The sequence below is a fragment of the Gracilinanus agilis genome, chromosome 2 (genome assembly GCF_016433145.1).
Source record: "Gracilinanus agilis isolate LMUSP501 chromosome 2, AgileGrace, whole genome shotgun sequence".
Lineage (NCBI taxonomy): Eukaryota > Metazoa > Chordata > Mammalia > Didelphimorphia > Didelphidae > Gracilinanus > Gracilinanus agilis.
Window position 1 is genome coordinate 444,087,956 of NC_058131.1, and position 20,330 is coordinate 444,108,285.

Sequence of the window (20,330 nt, forward strand, 5' to 3'; positions counted from 1 at the left end):
TCTACAAGCCTCTGACAGCCCTTACTCATTAAACTGGTAGCTTACTTTATTGAGGACAAATCATCATCTCTTTGTCAACACAGTCAGATCTTGGGAACAAGCCTACCTGATCCAAATACTTCAAGATCAAGCTTATGCTTGAATAATAAATACCTTTAAGATCCCAGAAAGTTAAAACAACTTCCTAGTTTCATCAAGGCCAACTCATTCCTTAGGAGCTGTTACTAGGGCATTCATCCTTTCACAGAATTCCATCTCCTTTTGGTGGATCTTTCAGGCAGTAGTTTCAAAACAACCTCATACTTCATACTTTGATTGGGAATCAGGGCTCCACTGAATTGATTAATAACAGGACCTTAAACTTCATAACTTCCTACTTATTAGATAATTAAGAAAATATTTTAGAGTTCCAGGGGTGGAGCCAGGAGGAGCTATAGGGGTGGAGCCAAGATGACAGAGTAATCCTCAGCAGCTCTGTGCCACCATGAGAATCCTCTTTGACCAAGATTAAATTATAGTCCTAAAATGAATACAGGAATGAAAGAATCAACAAGGAGACAGAGTCAAATGTCTTTCAAGAAAAGAAAGACTCAAAAGGTAGGCAACAAACATCTGGGGCATTGGGATGAGAGGGGAGCAGATCCACCAAGAAGCGGCAGCAAGGAGGGAAGAGCAAGTCAAAAGTAAGCCACACACCCCACTTCACATCTGCTGTCCAAGGTTCTGGAACCTATGCCTGAGCCAACATCCAGATCCTGAAACCCTGTCCTAAGCAAATAGAGGTACAAGCCAACCCATACCCCTTGACATTTCAAACCTGTGGGTAAGTCTGGAGCCCCACCCCAGGGAATTTTAGTCTGAGCTTGGGACAAGGACTTAATTCATATTTCGGGGTGGATGATGGTACTAAGTATTGATCTTTTTGCCTAAAGCCCAGGGTCGAGGTTCAAGACAGGACAATCAAGGCTGTGCATAATTGGATCAAGTACACAGAGAAACCAAAAACTTGAGCCTAAGCCTTAGGCTAGAACTTGACTAACCCCTGACCTGATAAAGATAAGAATGAGATAAAAAGTTTACATCTAATCCTGAGGCAAGTCTTTAAGCTATCAGCATCTCAAGGGTAAACTTAATCAGCAGGGGGAGAGGACTCTCAGAGCTCTCAGCCCTCAAGTCATCACATCATCCCCCCAAGTCTATCTATTACTAGGAAAAATGAGCAAACAACCAAAAAATCACGTATCTCTAAAGAATTTTTATGGAGACAAAGAGCAAGGTACAGACACAGAAGAGGGCAGTGAAAGCAAAGGAAACACACAAAAAGTCCAAAAGAAAAATATGAACTGGACACTGATTCTGGAAGAATTCAAAAAAGGACTTCAAAAACCAATTAAGAAATGCAGAGGAAAAGTGGGAAAGAGAAATGGAAGTGATGCAAAGAGAAAGGAAAATGATGCAAGAAGAAATGCCTCAATTGAAAATGGAGAACCAAAAACTGACAGAGGAAAATCAGGCCTTAAAAATCAGAACTGACCATCTAGAAGCTAATGATTTCATGAGAAATTAAGAAACAATAAGGCAGAATCAAATAAATGAAAAAATAGAGGAAAACATGAAATACCTTTTTGAAAAAAACTGACCTAGAAAATAGATCTAGGAGATACAATTTGAGAATTTTGGGATTACCTCAAAGCCATGATCAAGAAAAATTCTTGGATATCATATTACAAGAAATTATCTAAGATAACTGCTCAGGGATCCTTGAACAAGAATATAAAAATTGAAATAGAACTAACAGATCACTTCCAGAAAGAAATCCTCAAATGATAACTTCCAGGAATATAATAGCTAAATTAAAGAGCCACCAAGCTGAGGAAAAAATACTTCAAACAGTCAGAAAGAAACCATTCAAATACCATGGAGCTACAATCAGGAATACTCAGGACCTATAGGCTTTTACATTAAAGGTGCAAAAGGCATGGAATATGATATTCAGGAAGGCAAAAGATCTGGGTTTGCAACCCAGAGTCACCTATCCAGCAAAATTGAGTATATTCTTTTAAAGGAAAAATGGACATTCGATGAGATAGGAAATTTCCAAGGATTCCTGAGAAATAAACCAGACCTAAACAAAAAATTTGAAGTCCAAACACAAGACAAAAGAGAGCCCAAAAAGGTAAATAAAAAAGAGAAAATTTAAGGGACTCATTAGAGTCAGAATGTTTATATGTCTACATGGAAAGAAGTAAATTGATTATGATGATATGATGATATGTGTATATATGTACATATATATGATGTATATTTAAATGTGATGATATGGAATGTTACATATGTATGATGTGTATGCATATGAATGGCATGTAAAAATCAAGGGCTAAGAGAGTGGCACTGAGAGAAAAGGGAAGGGAGAGATAGAATTGGGTAAACTATATAACATAAAGAAGTGTAAAAAATCAATATAGAGAGGGGAGGATAAGGGAGTTTATGGGCAATACTTAAAATTACTCTCATTATAACTGGCTCAGAGAGGGAAAGCCAAGTATTCTCAGAAGGGTATAGAATTCTATCTTATCCTACAAAGAACTAGAAGGGGAATAAGACAAGGGATGGGAGAGATAATTGAGGAGGGGTAAATGATGGGGTGATAAAAAGCAAAATACTGGTGAGGAACAACAGGGTGGAAGGGAATAGAGAAGGACCTAAAGGGTATAATATGATGGAGGGCAATACACAGTTAGTAATCAGAATGCTGAATGTGAATGGTCTCAACTCACCCTTTTATGGGTGGATAGCAGAGTGGATTAAAAAACAAATCCTACTATATGATATTTACAAGAAATATTTTTGAGGCAGGGTGGCACACATAGATTCAAGGTAAATGGCTGGAACAGAAATGATTGTGCAATGTTCATATTAAAAAAGTAGGAGTAGCACCCATGATACCAGAAATTGATCTGATTAAAAGAGATAAGGTAGGAAACTACTTTTTGTTAAAGGGTATTATAAACCCAAGAAGTAATATCATTACAAACCATTGTAAGTAATATTACAGCACCAAGTGATATAGCATCTAGATTTCTAAAGGAAAATTAATATATTCCTTTAATTTAATAGATAGTAAGACCATACTAGTGGAGGATCTCAACATTCCCTTTCAAAACTAGATAAATGGAACAAAAAAAATAAGTAAGGGAAGTGAATAGAATGCTGGGAAAATTAGAGTTAATAGATATTTGGAGAAAAATGAACAGAAATAAAAAAAGGAATATACCTTCTTCTCAGTAGTACATGGTACATATACAAAGATCAACCATGTGGTAGGGCATAGAAATATTGCAAAAAATACAGAAAAGAAGAAATAACAAATCCAACTTTTTCAAATAATAATAATACGATAAAAATTATAATTAACAAGAATCCATGGAAAGGCAAATTTAAAATTAATTGGAAATGAAATAATCTAATTCTTAAAAACTGATGGGACAAAAAGGAAATTATAGAAAAAATTACTGATTTCATTGAAGAGAATGACAATGAGGAGACCACATAACAAAATCTATTGAATACAGTCAAAGCAGTACTCTGGGAAAATTTATATCTCTGAGTGCCTATATCAGTAAAATTGTGAGGTAAGAGATCAATTAATTGGGCTTGTAACTTATAAAATTAGAAAAAAAGAATTAATTAAAATCCCCAGACAAAAACTAAATGGGAAATCCTAAAAATTAAAGGAGAAATTAATAAAATTGAAAGTAAAAGAAGTATTGAACTAATCAATAAGACTAGGAGCTGGTACTTTGAAAAAAATAGAATAGATAAAGTGCGGGTTAATCTAATAAAAAAGAAAGAATAGAATCAAATTAATAGTATCAAAGATGAAAAGGATGATCTCACCTCTAATGAGGAGGAAATTAAGGCAATTATTAAGAGCTACTTTGCCCAATTATATGACAATACATATGACAATTTAGATGAAATTGATGAATATTTACAAAAATGTAAATTGCCTAGATTAACAAAAGAGGAATTAGAATATTTAAATAATCCCATCTCAGAAAAATAAATTGAACAAGCCATCAAGAAACTTCCTAAGAAAAAATACCTGGGGCCAGATGGATTTACAAGTAAATTCTATCAAACATGTAAAGAACAACTAATCCCAATACTATAGAAATTAGCAAAGAAGGAGTCTTTCCAAATTCTTTTTATGACACAAATATGGTATTGATTCCAAAGCCAGGGAGACCAAAAACAGAGAAAGAAAACTACACGCCAATCTCCTTAATGAACATAGATGCAAAAATCTTAAATAAAATACAAGTAAAAAGACTACAGCAAGTTATCATAAGGATTATCCACTATGACTAAGGTCAGGAAAGCAAGAATAGTTTAATATTTTGAAAATCGCCCACATAATTGATCATATCAATAATCAAACCAACAGAAATCACATAATTACCTCAATAAATGCAGAAAAAGCCTTTGACAAAATACACTTATTCCTATTGAAAACACTAAAAAGTATAGAAATATACAGGACCTTCCTCAAAATAATAAACAGTACATATTTAAGACCATCTGCAATGGAAACAAGTTAGAAGACTTTCAATAAGATCAGGAATGAAGCAAGGATGCCCATTATCACCTCTATTATTTAATATTATATTAGAAATGCTAGAGGTAGCAATAAGAGAAGAAAAAGAAATTGAAGGGATTAAAGTAGGCAATGAAGAAACTTAACTATCACTCTTTGCAGATGATATGATGGTATACTTAAAGAATCCTAGAAAATCAATTAAAAAGTTAGTAGAAATAATGAACAACTTTAGCAAAGTTGCAGGATACAAGAAACACCCTCATAAATCATCAGCATGTCTATATATTTTCAACAAAACTCAGCAGCAGGAATTAGAAAGGGAAACTCCATTTAAGATCACTCTAGACCAGTGATGGGCAAACTTTTTAAAGAGGGGGCTAAAGGAAAGGAAATGCTCATCTGTCAGTCTGTTTCTAAGGCAACTCTTTCAAAGTTTCATTGTATTGTATTCTACTCATTGTATTTGTCAGATTAGGAATAATGTCACACAGCTGGATAGGACAATTCAGGGAGCCACATCTGGCCTATGGGCCGTAGTTTGCCCATAACTGCTCTAGACAATATAAAATATTTAGGATCCATCTGCAAAGACAAACTCAGGAGTTATGTGAATACAACTACAAAACACTTTTCACACATTTAAAACTAGATCTAAATTAATTTGAAAAACATTAATTGCTCCTGGGTAGAATGAGATAATATAATAAAAATTACAATCCTACCCAAGTTAATCTTCTTATTCAGTGCCATATCTATCAAACTACCAAAAAACTTTTTATAGAATTAGAAAAATTATAACAAAGTTTATCTGGAAGAACAAAAGATCAAGAATATCAGGGGAAATAATGAAAAAAATGTGAAGGATTGGGACCTAGCAGTATCAGATTTTAAACTGTATTACAAAGCAATGATTATCAAAACAATGCAGTACTGCCTAAGAAAGAGAAGGGGGGAATCAATGGAATGGATTAGGGGTAAATGACCTTCGTAAGCTAGTGTTTGATAAACCCAAACACCCCAGCTTTTGGAACAAGAACTCACTATTTGACAAAAACTTCTGGGAAAATTGGGGAAACAATATGAGAAAAATCAGGTTTAGATCGACATCTCACACCATATATATATGTATGTGTGTATGTATGTATATATCAAGATGAATTCACAATGGTTAAGATAAAGTGTGAAACCATAAATAAACTAAGTGAACATAGAATAATATACCTGTCAGATCTGTGGGAAAGGAGGGAATTTAAGACCAAGCACGAGATAGAGAACATTATAAAATATAAAATGAATAACCAATGCAACCAAAATTAGAAGGGAAGCAAAAAACTGGGGGAAAGTTTTTATTACAAAGGTCTAATTTTCCAAATATATGTGAAACTAAGTCAAATTTACAAAAAATCAAGCCATTCCTCAATTGCCAAGTGGGTATGAATAGGAATTTTTCAAAAGAAAAAATCAAAACTATTGATAATGACGTGGAAAAGTGTTCTAAATGCCTCCTGATTAGAGAAATGCAAGTCAAAACAACTGTGAGTTACGACTTCACACCTGGCAGACTGACCAATATAAGGAAAATAATAAATGTTGGAGGGGATGTAGCAAAATTGGGAAACTAATGCTTTGCTTGTGGAGCTGGACTAATTGATTAATCCAGCCATTCTGGAAAGCAATTTGGCATTATTATTAAAAGAATACATGCCCTTTGATACCCCTTTGAAACCTCTTTGGGGTTTGTACCCCAAAGAGATAATAAAGAAAAATACTTGTACAAAAATATTCATAGCCAATCTCTTTGTGGTGACAAAAAAATTGGAAAATTAGGAGGTATCCCTTAACTGGGGGATGGCTGAACATATTGTGGTATGTGATGCTGATGGAATGATATTATGCAATAAGGCACTGTTATAAGGAATTTTATTAGGTTCATTCTGTCTCATCAAGAGCTGAAGTTTTATGTTAAAGGAAGTTTTATTAATACCACTCTTTTGCCTTTAAGAAGCAGAGCAAAGAGTTCTCTCTCTCTGTCACTTCATAAAAGAGAATTCAGTAGGAGTTCTGGGAGAATTTCTCTGACTTCCTTGGGAGCAGGGTTCCTGGATCATTTGCTCAGACAAAGGAGATCTGTTAGTCACTTTTGAGACAGTTACTTTTGAGAGTTTGAGATACATAGAGCTTTTCTCCTCAGTTCCTTGAAGGAGAAGCTATGAGAGGGGCTCTGTCCACTCTTTCTGACTTGGGAATAGGACCTGCTTCAGTGTATCTGCCAAGAGATTCTGATAGTTTGAATTTATATATTACTTTAAGGAGGTTAAAGAAGATTTTATTAATTAAAACAGTTTAGTTAGATAGAGAATATTATTCTAAGATAGTGAAAGTAATTTAAGGAGGTCAGCTCTGTCAGACAAGAAGTAACTGCACAGAAAGCAGTTAGAATTGGGGGGATTATTTAGATATTTTTAGTATAGCTTTTAGGAATTTTAGACATAATATAAGATTAATAGACATAATACCTATTCCTCCCTCCTATTTCCTGTCCCTGCCTCTATTATAATAAATAAGGGTTGGATTAAACTGCTTCAGGAAGTTTATTATAATATTATTACCAACAACAGCTCATCAATAATAATTTTATTTTCAATATACCAGCTATTACTTGGTCATAACAGGACAATAAACTGCTTGATTTCCATAGAAGCTGGAAAGACCTCCACAAACTGATGTGGAGCAAAATGAACAGAACCAGGAGAACACTGTACACAGAAACTGAAACATTATGGGATGATCATACGTAATCTACTTTGCTACTATTAGCAATGATACAGAACTATTCTGAGGGTCTTATGAGAAAGAATGCTCTCCGCAATGCGAGTAAGAACTGTTGGGATAGAAATGCAGAAGGAAAACATTTGATTTATCATTTGTTTATATGGGTATAGGTTTTGGGATTTTGGTTTTTTAAAGATTGCTCTATCAAAATGAATAATATGGAAATAGGTATTAAGTGATAATATATGTATAACCCAGTGGTATTGCTTGTCAGCTCTGGGAGGGGGGGAGGAAAAAGAGGAAGGGAAGAACATGAATCATGTACCCATGGAAAAATACTTAAAAAATGTTTAAAGGGAGAAAAAATAAGTAAAAAAGTAGAGAAAAAACTGGAAAAAAATTAAAAATCCCCATTAGAAATCCTAAAAATTAAAGGCAAGTTCAACTAAATTAAATGTAAGAAAACTGTTGAATTTTAAAAAATCTAGGAATTCAGTTAATGAAAAAAATCTATAAATCAGATGTACCTTTGGTTTAATATAATTTTAAAAAGAGAGAGGAGAAAAACCAAATCATTAGCATTAAAGATGAAAAGGATGAAGATTAAATTAAAGCATTAGTAAGAATTATTTTGCTCAATTATATAAAACAAATTTAGCAAAGTAAGTGAAATGCATAATAATTACAAAAATATAAACCGCCTAGACTATCAGAGGAGAAAAGGGAATATCTAAATAAACATTGTGGAAAAACAAACTGAATAGGTCACAAATGAATTTCCTTTAAAAAGTATCATGTTAACGAATTTATGTATCATAATTGTTTCTGTGGAAAAAAATCTTCCACCTCACCATTGAATCTTCCATTTTTTATTATTGTATTTATATATATGCATTATAACTTTATTATAGTTAATTGTAGCTGTTATGGGTAAAACTATTGTGTAGTCAGTTGATAGAAGTTGCGGGAGATCCATTTGGAACACCACCAACACTGTTTATTCTAAAGAGAAGCAAGAATAAGAAAATGGAGGAAGGAAACTAGACGATTATAGATCTTAGATTGCATTACTATGCCTGTATTAAAACTCTATACTAAAATATCTAATAAACCCTACACTAAAATCTTCTTGCCTGCTGGAACAGGCCTGGCTAATCTACCCTAGCTGGTAAAATGATTTCTATCTATCTAACCTAAACTAAATTAATACGTCTTTCTTCTTTCAATCTCCTTAACAACTTGTCACCAATCCAAACTGCCAGAAGCCAACTGTCAAACAGATGTCTTGAGAAAGAGCAAAACTAAACAGCTCAGAAGTCCTGTTCCCTCAACTCCAAAAATGGTGAAACTGCCTTTCACAGTGAAAAAGAAGATGCAGCTGCAGCTCCCTCAGAGCTATGAGAAATAGGGCTCTCAGGAATTGACTTCTTAATTCAGAATCTCAGATCAAACTCCCCAAATCTTAACTGCCAGTTTCTCCTGACAGAGAGAAAACTGACCCTGCACCTTCCAACTCCTCTCAGATCAAAGCCAGAGCAAAATAGAGTTTTCTTATCTGACTCATTCTTTTATAGTTTGTCTCTTAAAGAGATGGAGGCAAGATCTGTCTGATCCTCCCTCTTAAAGTGACAGAGTGAGAGCTATCTGTTGCTATCTTTTGTGGTACAGCATACAAATTAAAAACCTTCCTGACCTAAAACTTCTTCTCCTAATGAGATAAATGAAATTATGAAATTCCTTATAACATACTGATATGTGTTCTTCTTTTCTTTCTACTTGTTTTCTCTACATCTGTTCATCCAAATTTGTATATATATTTTTTTAATTCCTTATATATTCTTTATAATTCTCCTACATTAACAAATCTCATTTTTTTCAGCCATCCTCCAATTGATTGAGTCTACTTTATTCCCAGTTCTTTGACATCACTAAGAGTGCAAATATTGGTATATATCTTTTGTGTCTGTCTTCAACTTCTTTGGGGCATAAACTTAACAGTGGTAGCAGTTCAAAAGGTATTATGGTCTCTTGCATAATTTTAAATTGATAGGTAAAATGTGACAGGCTCAGTGGATTGCCTTGTGCTAGGGCTTGGGACTTCACTTGGGTTCTTATTTAGGACTTCAAAGAGTGGACATGATATGCTCTGCTGATATCTCCACTTTCAATGTGCTTTACTCTTGCCTATAAGGTATTTTTTTTCTTTCTCGATTTCAAAGGTGAGTCTAAACTTCAAAGTTATTTAAATTTACTTTTCTCTTGATCATAATTTGATGTATGTTTTAATACCATCACTTATAGGTAGAAATTTTATTTTATTTATTTTTTAAACTCTTATCTTCTGTCTTGGAGACAATACTGAGTATTGTCTCCAAGGCAGAAGAGTGGTAAGGGCCAGGCAATGGAGGTCAAGTGGCTTGCCCAGGGTCACACAGCTAGGAAGTTTCTGAGGCCAGATTTGAACCTAGGACCTCCCATCTCTAGGCCTGTCTCTCAATCCACTGAGCCACCCATCTGCCCCCCAAGGTAGAGATTTTAAAAACAGTTCTAATCTCTTAACTATTTCTTTGGAATGGCTTTGGTTATGTGGACATTGAACTTTTATTAGTGATACTTGGTATAAATATTTTCCAAATTTATTTTTTCTTTTTCCATTATCATTGGATTTATTAATGTGAAACCACCTTAGTTTTATAGTCAAAGCAATATAGTTTATCTTTTATAAGATATTGTTTCTTATTTGTTTAAAAATTATATGTTTGGCCTCTTTCTAGCCATAGTTGTGAAATTTTCATGATCTCACTATCTTTTTTAAAAAATGTTATGACCTTTTTAGTATTTGTTTTAATGGAACTCAACATTAAGAGAACATTTACTGATTTTCTTGTAATGAAATTGGGGTTATCTGTGCTTTATTTGTAAATAAGGAACTAGAATTTGGAAGATTGTTGTGACCTTGTATCATATTGTTGAACTTTTGTTTCTTCATTTATAAAATGGAGATGATAATAGCATAACTACCTCCTCACAGTTTTTGTGAGGTTCAAATGAAATTATATATTTACACACATATATATATGTGTGTGTGTATATAATGTATAATGTAATATACTATTTAATGAAGTAATTATTTAAATACAATTACTACAAGTATATTTAAAACTCAGTTTTTATTGCAATATATCAATGTTATTTCTTTTTAAAAGCTGGATAATCATCTGGAAATTACAAATTTCTCTTATAAAACACAGGTAACAAAGTTTTAAAAATTATTTAGAGTAACAAACCGATCATCAACTCAAAGTATATTCTTCAGAGATATTATTCTATATTTATTTATTCTGTGAGCACACAGCTAAACTAAATTAATAATTTATTTTCTTTCTTTTTTTGGATAATTGCTCAGATCAGATGGACCAAAACAGCAGGAAGTGCCTCTGATAGATTTCAGGATTCAAGTGTCTTCAATGAGACTTTGAGGATTACAAATATTCAGCGACACCAAGGAGGCCGATACTATTGTAAAGCAGAAAATGGTTTGGGATCCCCAGCGATAAAGTCAATTAGAGTGGATGTGTATTGTAAGTAAATATCTAAGAAAGTTTCTTACTATACTGTATCAGAATTTTAGATACAAGTATTTTCTGTAAAAATAACCATTAAGATTGTCTTACTGATTCTACTAAAGAACCCCAAATCTGGGTAGAAATTAAATACTTAAGATACAACACAATTACAACTCAATTAAAAAGAAAACTTTTTCAAAGAGCATATTGAAGTAGACAGGCAATTTGAGATAGTAAATTTGGAGACTTGGGTTTATAACTTATCTCTTAAGTATACTACTTGTGTTTGTCCTCTGTTTCCAGGCAAATCTCTGAAACTTTAAGTTGAAGATGGTGTATTGGCACAGAATTTTCCACACCAGAAATTTCCTATACTGACAAAATCACAAATCCAGAGCTCTTCTATCCCACTCATACAAAAAAAAAAGTTTAAATACATGCAAATGCATGATTCAGTAAATACAATATCAATATCATTAGCTTAGAAAAAAGAACCTTAAAGTTCAATGAGTCTAATACCCTTGTTTTACAAATGATGAATCTGTAACTGAGAGCAATATTCAAACCCAGGTCTCCTATATACTATGTTACATTGCTTTTTAAGAGTTTATAAGTCATTTTAAGCTTTACCTGCAACTTTGCTGGCTATTGATACATAAAACAATATTTTAATACATGGCTTCTGTTTCTTTACACCTCTATGCTAGTTGAAAGAAACCACAAAGGGTAACATTAAAGTCTTCAGCTTGTCTTCTGTAACCTAATTTCATTTTTTTGATCTTTATTCTCTCCTTTTGTGTACACTTCCACTGAAAAACAAAAACAAAAATGAGGAAGGCTCACAAATTACTCATTTGCACTTTTTTGATTAATTGACTGAAACTTATTCCAGTTCAAACAAAAATGTAACTTCATTCAGTTCTTATAGTTTGTTGTTATTTTTTAAAATTTCCATTGTGAATCCTGCTTGTTTTCTCCTTTGTCTATTGTTTTCTACTACATTTTCAAACAACTGGTAAGCAGGTAGAAAAAAATAACTTATGCTGTCTTTATCCCCTATATTCCTTTTTTCTTTTTTATATTTAAAAATTATTTATATTTTATATCCATAGCTACAATATTTAGAGATACACCAAAATAGTTAACAAGATTATTATTTTTTTTAAATCCTTACCTTCCATCTTAGAATCAATACTATGTATTGGTTCTAAGGCAGAAGAGTAGTTTGCCAGTTAGGACAATAATTAGACATGTGAACTATTATATATCTTCATGCTTCCACAGTCCTCTGCTTTCCCTCTAAAGATAAATGAGTGATGAAGCTTCTGGGTAAAAAGCCACTTATGCCTTTTTGTAGCTTAGTTTCTTGAAGGTAGAAATTATCTCACTTTTTTATTCCTTCGCACCCCTCCCCAAGCTCCTACTAAACTACCTGGCATATAATAGAAGCTTAATTAATGATTATTGATTAATTGATAGATTTAAGAAGCAAAACCAAATCTTTCTGTTACAGTTCTGCCAGCATACCATCCTTCTACCTCATTTTTCCCCACACATAGAATGTTGGGCTACCGCCACTATTTAACCTAAGCACCATAATTTCTTTTCTCTGTTCTCAGAAGCTCAAATATGCATAGTACTTGACTGAATATAGGTCATCTTATTTTCTTGCAAAAACTTTCTCATTTAGATTTTTAATTCTTTGAGGGCAGGAATTATATCTAGCCTTTCGTTGTGTCTCTTTCACTTAGAACAGTGCCAGGCATCTAATGCTTAATAACAAATGATTATGAAATCTAGTTGTGGCCTAAAATTGTTTTATTTTAATATTTCTAATTTTTAATTTTTCTGCTTTAACTATCTCTACCTAACTGTTCACTCCCTTATTTTAACCATTTGGGATCTATCTTAATGTCTTCTACATGATTTCAATATTTGGAAATAAAATTTTTAAGAAAGAAGTATATACCTATGAAGGATTAACATAAATTTGAAGGTACTCTGGGATTAATTCTTTTTTTAAACATTTATTAATATTCATTTTTAACATGGTTACATGATTCATGCTCTTACTTTCCCCTTCACCCCCCGCACTCTCCCCACCCATGGCCGACGCACATTTCCACTGGTTGTAATATGTGTCATTGATCAAGACCTTTTTCCAAATTGTTGTTAGTTGCATTGGTGTGGTAGTTTCCAGTCCATATCCTCAATCATGTCCACCCCAACCCTTGCATTCAAGCAGCTGTTTTTCTTATATGTTTCCTCTCCTGCAGTCCTTCCTCTGGATGTGGGTAGCGTTCTTTACCATAAATCCCTCAGAATTGTCCTGGGTTTTTGTATTGCTGCTGGTACAGAAGTCCATTGCATTCGATTTTACCATAGTATATCAGTCTCTGTGTACAATGTTCTTCTGGCTCTACTCCTTTCGCTCTGCATCAGTTCCTAGAGGTCTTTCCAGTTCACCTGGAATTCCTCTAGTTTATTATTCCTTTGAGCACAATAGTATTCCATCACCAGCATATACCACAATTTGTTCAGCCATTCCCCAATGTAATATGATGCAGTAGATGGCATTGAAGTCTGGGTTCTGGTATTGCTTCTGACACATACTATCTGAGGAAAGGAGTTTTATCACTTGGCAATTCCTTGAATCTCAGGTTTATTTTCAATCTCTAGTTTTTTTAATTATTTATTTTTATGTTTCTCCTAGATTATTTTTTTTTCAACTGGTAGTGAGACCCACAAACATTTTAGTAAATTGGTATTATCTTATTAATAAGGGGAGCAGTGGTATCACCTTATTCTTCTCATTTTACTATGTATAGTTCAGATAGAATAGTCCTGGGACAATGAACTATCCTACTATAATCCCTCATATTTAATGTTCTGCAGATTTTTAATCAGGTGAATGAACTGACTTAATTTTTGGTATTTAAACAAGTATTGTAATATCTAGATAATTTTCTATAGGTTGTCTAAAAGCATCTTCAAGAAAATTATTGTAGGCCACAAGATATTAGGGATAACATATATCCTACCATTTCCTACATGGTTTTGATTTCTTCTGTGAAATCTCTAGATTTAGAAAATGTTTCATTCCATGAAGTTGAAAGATTGTGTGTATTTAGTATAGTGGCACTTATTAACAACATTCTTATATTTTAGTTTTATGGTGATTGTGGGCAATAGTTCCAACAATAATTATATTCTTGTTACCATAATTTAATTTTTGAATTATATTAATATTTGTAGCATAGGTAATTTTGATGTTGTTTATGAAATTCAACTCCTATCTTTCTACATATTCAGTAGATAATAAACTTTTTAAAGTCTACAGTGATATGTTGCATAATCTCTATCAATCACTATATCTGGGCTTTTCAAAGAAATTTTTCAATCTGGTGACAATTATATAATACTGAACTGGCATCATAAACTCCATTTCTGTAAAAACAAATGTATGGAGGCAAAGCCAAGATGATGGCATAGTAGCAGGAACCTTCTGAATTTCTGTCCAATGACTCATTACAAAACATCTCAAAAGGACAGAAATGAAAATCAGATGCGTAAAGAGAATCTCCCACTGGACACACATTAAAGATAGGTGGTCACTGGGGATTCCCACACTATAAGGGGCAAAACTGCACTAATCAAAGTGCATGCTGATCATCCTCCCACACCACCTACTGTGCCAGAGTTAAGTGAGGGCCAGGATAATCCTTAAATTCTCGAGGAATGGCTGAAAGCTCCACAGATTTACCACTGAAGGTAGTGTCAGGGCTTGGCAATGAGACTTGAAGGTAAGGAATGTGGAGTATGGGCATTGGAGTGTGTAGCTTGGGCAGAAACACAGCTGGTCACAGCAGAGGCAGTCGGGAAGATTGCCTCAGAGTGCATTACACAAAGAACATCACAGATTTATCTGCCCTCACTCAGGCTTCTGACAGGGAAGGGAAGATACTACCAAGGCAAAGCCCTATGAGGCAGAAACTAAGAAAGCAACGACCACCAACATGCAGGAACGCCAATACACTAATGACAAAAGGAATAAGCAATAGCAAAAAAAGCTTTTAACACTGGAAAATTTCTGTGGAGAAAAAGAGAAAAATACAGAAGCAACAGTAGATTGAAAAACAAGCAAGCACATCCAAACTTTCCAAAAACAAATATGGAAATTGAGCACAAGCTCTGAGGGAACTCAAAAAGGAGTTCAAGAACTAAATAAGAAAGATAGAAGAAAATGGGAAGAAAAGGGGGGGATTAAAGTAATAAAAAAATAAAATAACAGCTTAAAATACAAAATTGTTCCTATGTAAAAAGAGGCATAGAAATCAAATGAAGTAATAAGTAAATTAGAGACGAGAATTGACCTGCTAGAAGCCATAAAAAGCAAGATGGAATTCTGGGAAGATGGCAGCTTGGACAGAGCAAAACTTTAGACCTCCATACCCTTCCACACCAAGATAAAAAACAAAGCACTTCGAGGGGAAAGAAAACCAAATGTAACAGCAGGACAGAGCTGGGGGATCCCCATGCAGGACAGCTCAAAGGGTATGCCAAAAAAAGACCTGAATTCTTGAACTGTTGGATTTGAGGGTAAGTAAGAAAGGGAATCCCAGGACCCCTCCCCCATGTGCTGTGCTGAGTCTCCAGCAGCTCTTGGAACCTCTGGGCAGACAAACAAAATAGCCCTAAGAGAGAGCCTTACTGGTACAGCAGAGCCAGTCTCAGGGTGTTGAACACATATGGCAGGGAGATGGCTAGAGGAGAAACCCAGAGAGGCCAACCTAAACACAGCAAAAACACGCCATCTTGCCCTACCCCCTTTTCTCAAGGTTTTAGCCTCAGGACACATCAAGCTCTACAGATCAGCCCCGCCTTGGCTTACTCCCACCAATAGGACAGATAAGAAGTCTTCAGAGGGCAGGGAAACCCCAACACCCCTCCTCCATAGACTGCAGAGAAAGTAGCTACAAACTTCTATTGCCAGCTGGGGAAGATCTTACATCAAACTTCATTAAAATCATCTGCTTAACCTAGTCAACCAACAGAGCAGAGAAAGTACAGGAGGGAAAGAAGGAAAAACTATGAGTAAACAAGAGAAAAGGAAAAAAGAAATTACAATTGACAGCTTCTTCCCAAGAAGTAAACAAAGAGCAAATGAAACAGAAGATCAAGGAACCCCAAGCAAAAAACACAGACACTCCAGCAAATTGGACACAGGCTTCAGAAGATCTCAAAATACAATTCAAAAAAAAATTAAGAGAGGCTGAAGACAATTGGGAAAAGAAAATGCATAAACTAAAAACAAGAAAGTAGAGTATTGAAATCCAAAATTGGCCAGCTTGAAAATGAGAGAAAGAAATTCAAAGATGACCTACCAAGAAAATCAGATGAGGAGGATGACCAAAAAATGGGGATGAAATTAAATCTTTAAAAATTTGAATTCAACAACTAGAATCAGCTGACTTCACAAGGCAACAAGAATCTATAAAACAAAATAAAAATGAAAAATTTGAGGAAAATATGAAACACCTCATTGGCAGAACTTCAGATCTGGAAAACAAATTTCAGAGAGACAATTTAAGAATTATTGGTCTACTGGAACATCATGACAAAAGAAAAAGCTTAGTTATAATCCTACAGGAAATTATCAAGAAAAAAATCAAGAAAACTGGTCCCACATTCTCAAACAAGAGAGAAAAGTGGAGATTGAAAGAATCCACAGATTGCCTACTACATTTAATCCACAAATGACAATGCCCAGGAATATTACAGCCAAATTCAAAAACTACCAGACCAAGGAAAAAATATTACAAGCTTCTAAGAAAAAGTCATGCAGATACCAGGGGAACCACAGTTAGGATAACACAGGATCTGGCTGCATCTACATTGAAGGACCGGAAGGCATGGAACATTATATTCCAGAAAGCAAGGGAACTTGGTCTACAACCAAGAATCAATTATCCAGCAAAATTGACTATATTCTTGCAAGGGAAAGAATGGTCATTTAATAAAATTGAAGACTTCCAAGCATTTATAAAGAAAATACCAGACTAAAACAGAAAATTTGCAGTCCAAATACAGAATTCAAGAGAATCACCAAAAGGTAATTAAGAGAGGGGAGAAAAAAACAAAAAACTTTTTTAAGGGACCTAATAAGTTCAAATGATTTGTATCTGTATAAGAAAAGATGATATTAGTAACTCTTAAAAATTGTTACTATCATCAGGGTAGCTAGAAGAAGTATACTTAGAAGAAACAGTGACAAACTGCATAGGATGAATTGTAAAGATTTATATATATATGTATGTATGTATATATATATGTATGTATAAATATATAAAACTAGAGGTAAAAAAGTGGATAATATTAAGAGTAATGGGAAAAGAGACAAAATGGAGTTAATTTATATTCCACAAAGAAGCACCTGGGGGAGCAGGGGAGAAGACCAATACACTGGAAGAGTAAAGAGGTTGCAGACAGGAAATACTTCTTAAGTGCATTGTAATTAACTTAAAGAGGGAAAAACAATGAGATACATTGGAGCAGAGAATTATTCATGCCCTATAGAGAAGTATACGGGTAACATATGGACTGGTGGGGAGGAAAGCAATACTGGGGATGGACAGTGTGTGGGGTAGCTTTAAAAGACCATAAAGAAAAATAAGGGGAGAATAAGAAGGGATGTGGGAGAAAGGGAAGTAAAATAAGGGGTGGGGGTAGGGGAACTGATTAAAAACAAAACACAGGTGTAGAAGGAAATAGTGAAAGAAGAAAGGGCAGGACAAGGAGAGGGCGTCAAAATGTTGGGGGATATATAGTTGATAATTATGTGAATGTGAATGGGATGAACTCATCCATGAAACAGAACCAAATAGCAGAGTGGATTAGAAACCAAAATCCTACCATATGAAGTATATAAGAAACACACATGAGACAGGGAGACATACATAGGGTAAAAATAAAAGACTGGAGCAAAATCTATTGGGTATCAACTGAGAAAAAGAAGGCAGGAGGGGCAGCTGGGTAGCTCAGTGGATTGAGAGCCAGGCCTAGAGACAGGAGGTCCTAGGTTCAAATCCGGCCTCAGACATTTCCCAGCTGTGTGACCCTGGGCAAGTCACTTGATCCCCATTGCCTACCCTTACCAATCTTCCACCTATAAGTCAACACACAGAAGTTAAGGGTTTAAAATTTAAAAAAAAAAAAAAAAAAAAAAAAAAAAAAAGAAGGCAGGAGTTGCAATCATGATATCTAACAAAGCCAAAGTAAAAATAGATCTGGTTAAAAGAGATAGAGAAGGTAATTACATCCTGATAAAAGGCAGTATAGAAAATGAAGAAATATCAGTACTGAACATGTATGCACTAAAGGGTATAGCATCCAAATTTCTAATGAAGAAACTGGCAGAGATCAAGGAGGAAATAGCTAGTAAAACTATACTAGTGAGAAACCTGAACATTCCCCTGTCAGATCTAGATAAATCAAAACAAAAAATAAATAAGAAAGAGGTAACAGAGGTGAATAAAATCCTAGAAAAATTAGTTAATAGATATATGGAGAAAAATAAATAGGAACAAAAAGGAATACACCTTCCTTTCAGCAACACATGGTACATTCACAAAAATAGACCATGTACTAGGGCAGTGATGGGCAAACGTTTAAAAGAAGAGGCCAAAGGAAAGGAAATGCTCATCTGTGTGAGATTGAAATTGAAGAGTGGAATTCCAGTTGCAAGAGAGGGTGTCAGGCCATAGCTCCAAATTCCAGGGGACTCCCTGAGAACTCTGAGAGAGGGGGCAGTTAAAAGCAGTTGAGTCCTGGGTTTGAAGTAAGCAGGTCACTCTGTTTGCTGTGTCCCAGATCCTGGTTGCTTTTGAGGGGCTAGAGGCTTGAATCTGAACAAAACCATTTTAGTTCCTACCTGCCTACCTGCTTTGCCTTGATTTGACGTTCAATCAACATCATAGTTATCTCTATTTAGTTATTTAGATATAGGAGAAGATTATTTTTAGGTTTAGAGAGCTAACTAGCAAATCAAGTTACCTTTCCCCTTTGGGGGGAAGGGCTGCTTGGACGTAACAGTTTTACGGTTTCCCAGACCTTATCTATCCTTATTTGATCTCCCTTCCTTCCCTTCCAAACATATAATTAAACCTTTAATCAGTTGGGAGCAGTGTTTGGCTATATTTAGGGAAATACTCACACCCTCCTCAAGTTGAGTTCCTCCTGCCTTGTAGCCCAAAAGTAAGACCTTTCCTCTGTGCCTTAAAGCTTTAAAGACATCAAGCTTCTCCTATTTTCTCCTATTCAGTACTGTGGGGAAATGGTTTAGAGAAGGTTATCATTTTTAGAAGTTTATCCTTACCTAGTTGCCTGACTGAGCACAGAAGATAACAAATCAACCTCCATATTGTAACTGATTTTCTAACTGCTTGGTGGGAGGGGGGAAATAAAGGAGCACTCAGCAAGATCTTACCCCTCCCTTTCAATCTAGCCTGTTAGTGGGTGTGTGTTGTGTGTCCTCTCCATAAACCAAAAAACTAGTAAGACCTTAATTGCCACAGACCCCTGGCATTTTATAGTTTCCCAAATATAACATCTCTCAGTCTGTTTCCAAGACAACTCTTTCGAAGTTTCATTGTATTGTAACTTACTCATTGTATTCGTCAGATTAGGAATAATGTTGCGCAACTGGATAGAACATTTCAGGGGGTTTCATTGGCCCGTGAGCCATAGTTTGCCCATTACTATACTAGGGCATAGAAATATGGCAAACAAATGCAAAAGAGCAGAAATAATAAATGTAACCTTTTCAGATCATAACGCAATAGAAATAATGATCAGTGAGGGCACATGTACAGGCAAATCAAAAACTAATTGGAAACTAAATAATATGATTCTCCAAAATCAATGAGTTAAAGAACAAATCATAGAAACAATTAATAATTTCATAGAAGAGAATGACAATGATGATACATCCTACCAAAATATGTGGGATGCAACCAAAGCAGTACTCAAGAGGAAATTTATATCCTTGAGTGCATATATTAACAGATTAGGGAGGACAAAGCTCAATGAATTGAGCATGCAAATCAAAAAACTAGAAAGTGAACAAATTTAAAATCCCCAGATAAAAACGAAATTAGAAATCATAAGAATTAAAGGAGAAATTAATAAAATCAAAAGTAAATGAACTATTGAATTAATAAACAATACTGGAAGCCGGTACTTTGAAAAAAAAATTGACAAATTACTGGTCAATCTAATAAAAAAAAGGAAAGAAGAAAACCAAATTAACACTATCAAAGATGAAAAGGGAGACCTCATCTTTAATGAAGAGGAAAGTAAGGCAATCATTAAAAAATATTTTTTAAACATTTATT

The 20,330-nt window shown here is 34.5% G+C and overlaps 1 protein-coding gene across 1 annotated transcript in view; it reads left to right on the forward strand.

Annotated features, from left to right (window-relative positions):
- Positions 1 to 20,330, forward strand: part of LOC123233958 (MAM domain-containing glycosylphosphatidylinositol anchor protein 2-like) — a 401,852-nt gene that overhangs the window by 92,472 nt on the left and 289,050 nt on the right. Inside the window, exon 3 of the mRNA XM_044659946.1 lies at positions 10,779 to 10,953. Within this exon, the coding sequence (XP_044515881.1) occupies positions 10,779 to 10,953 (175 nt within the window). The remainder of the gene's footprint in view (positions 1 to 10,778; positions 10,954 to 20,330) is intronic.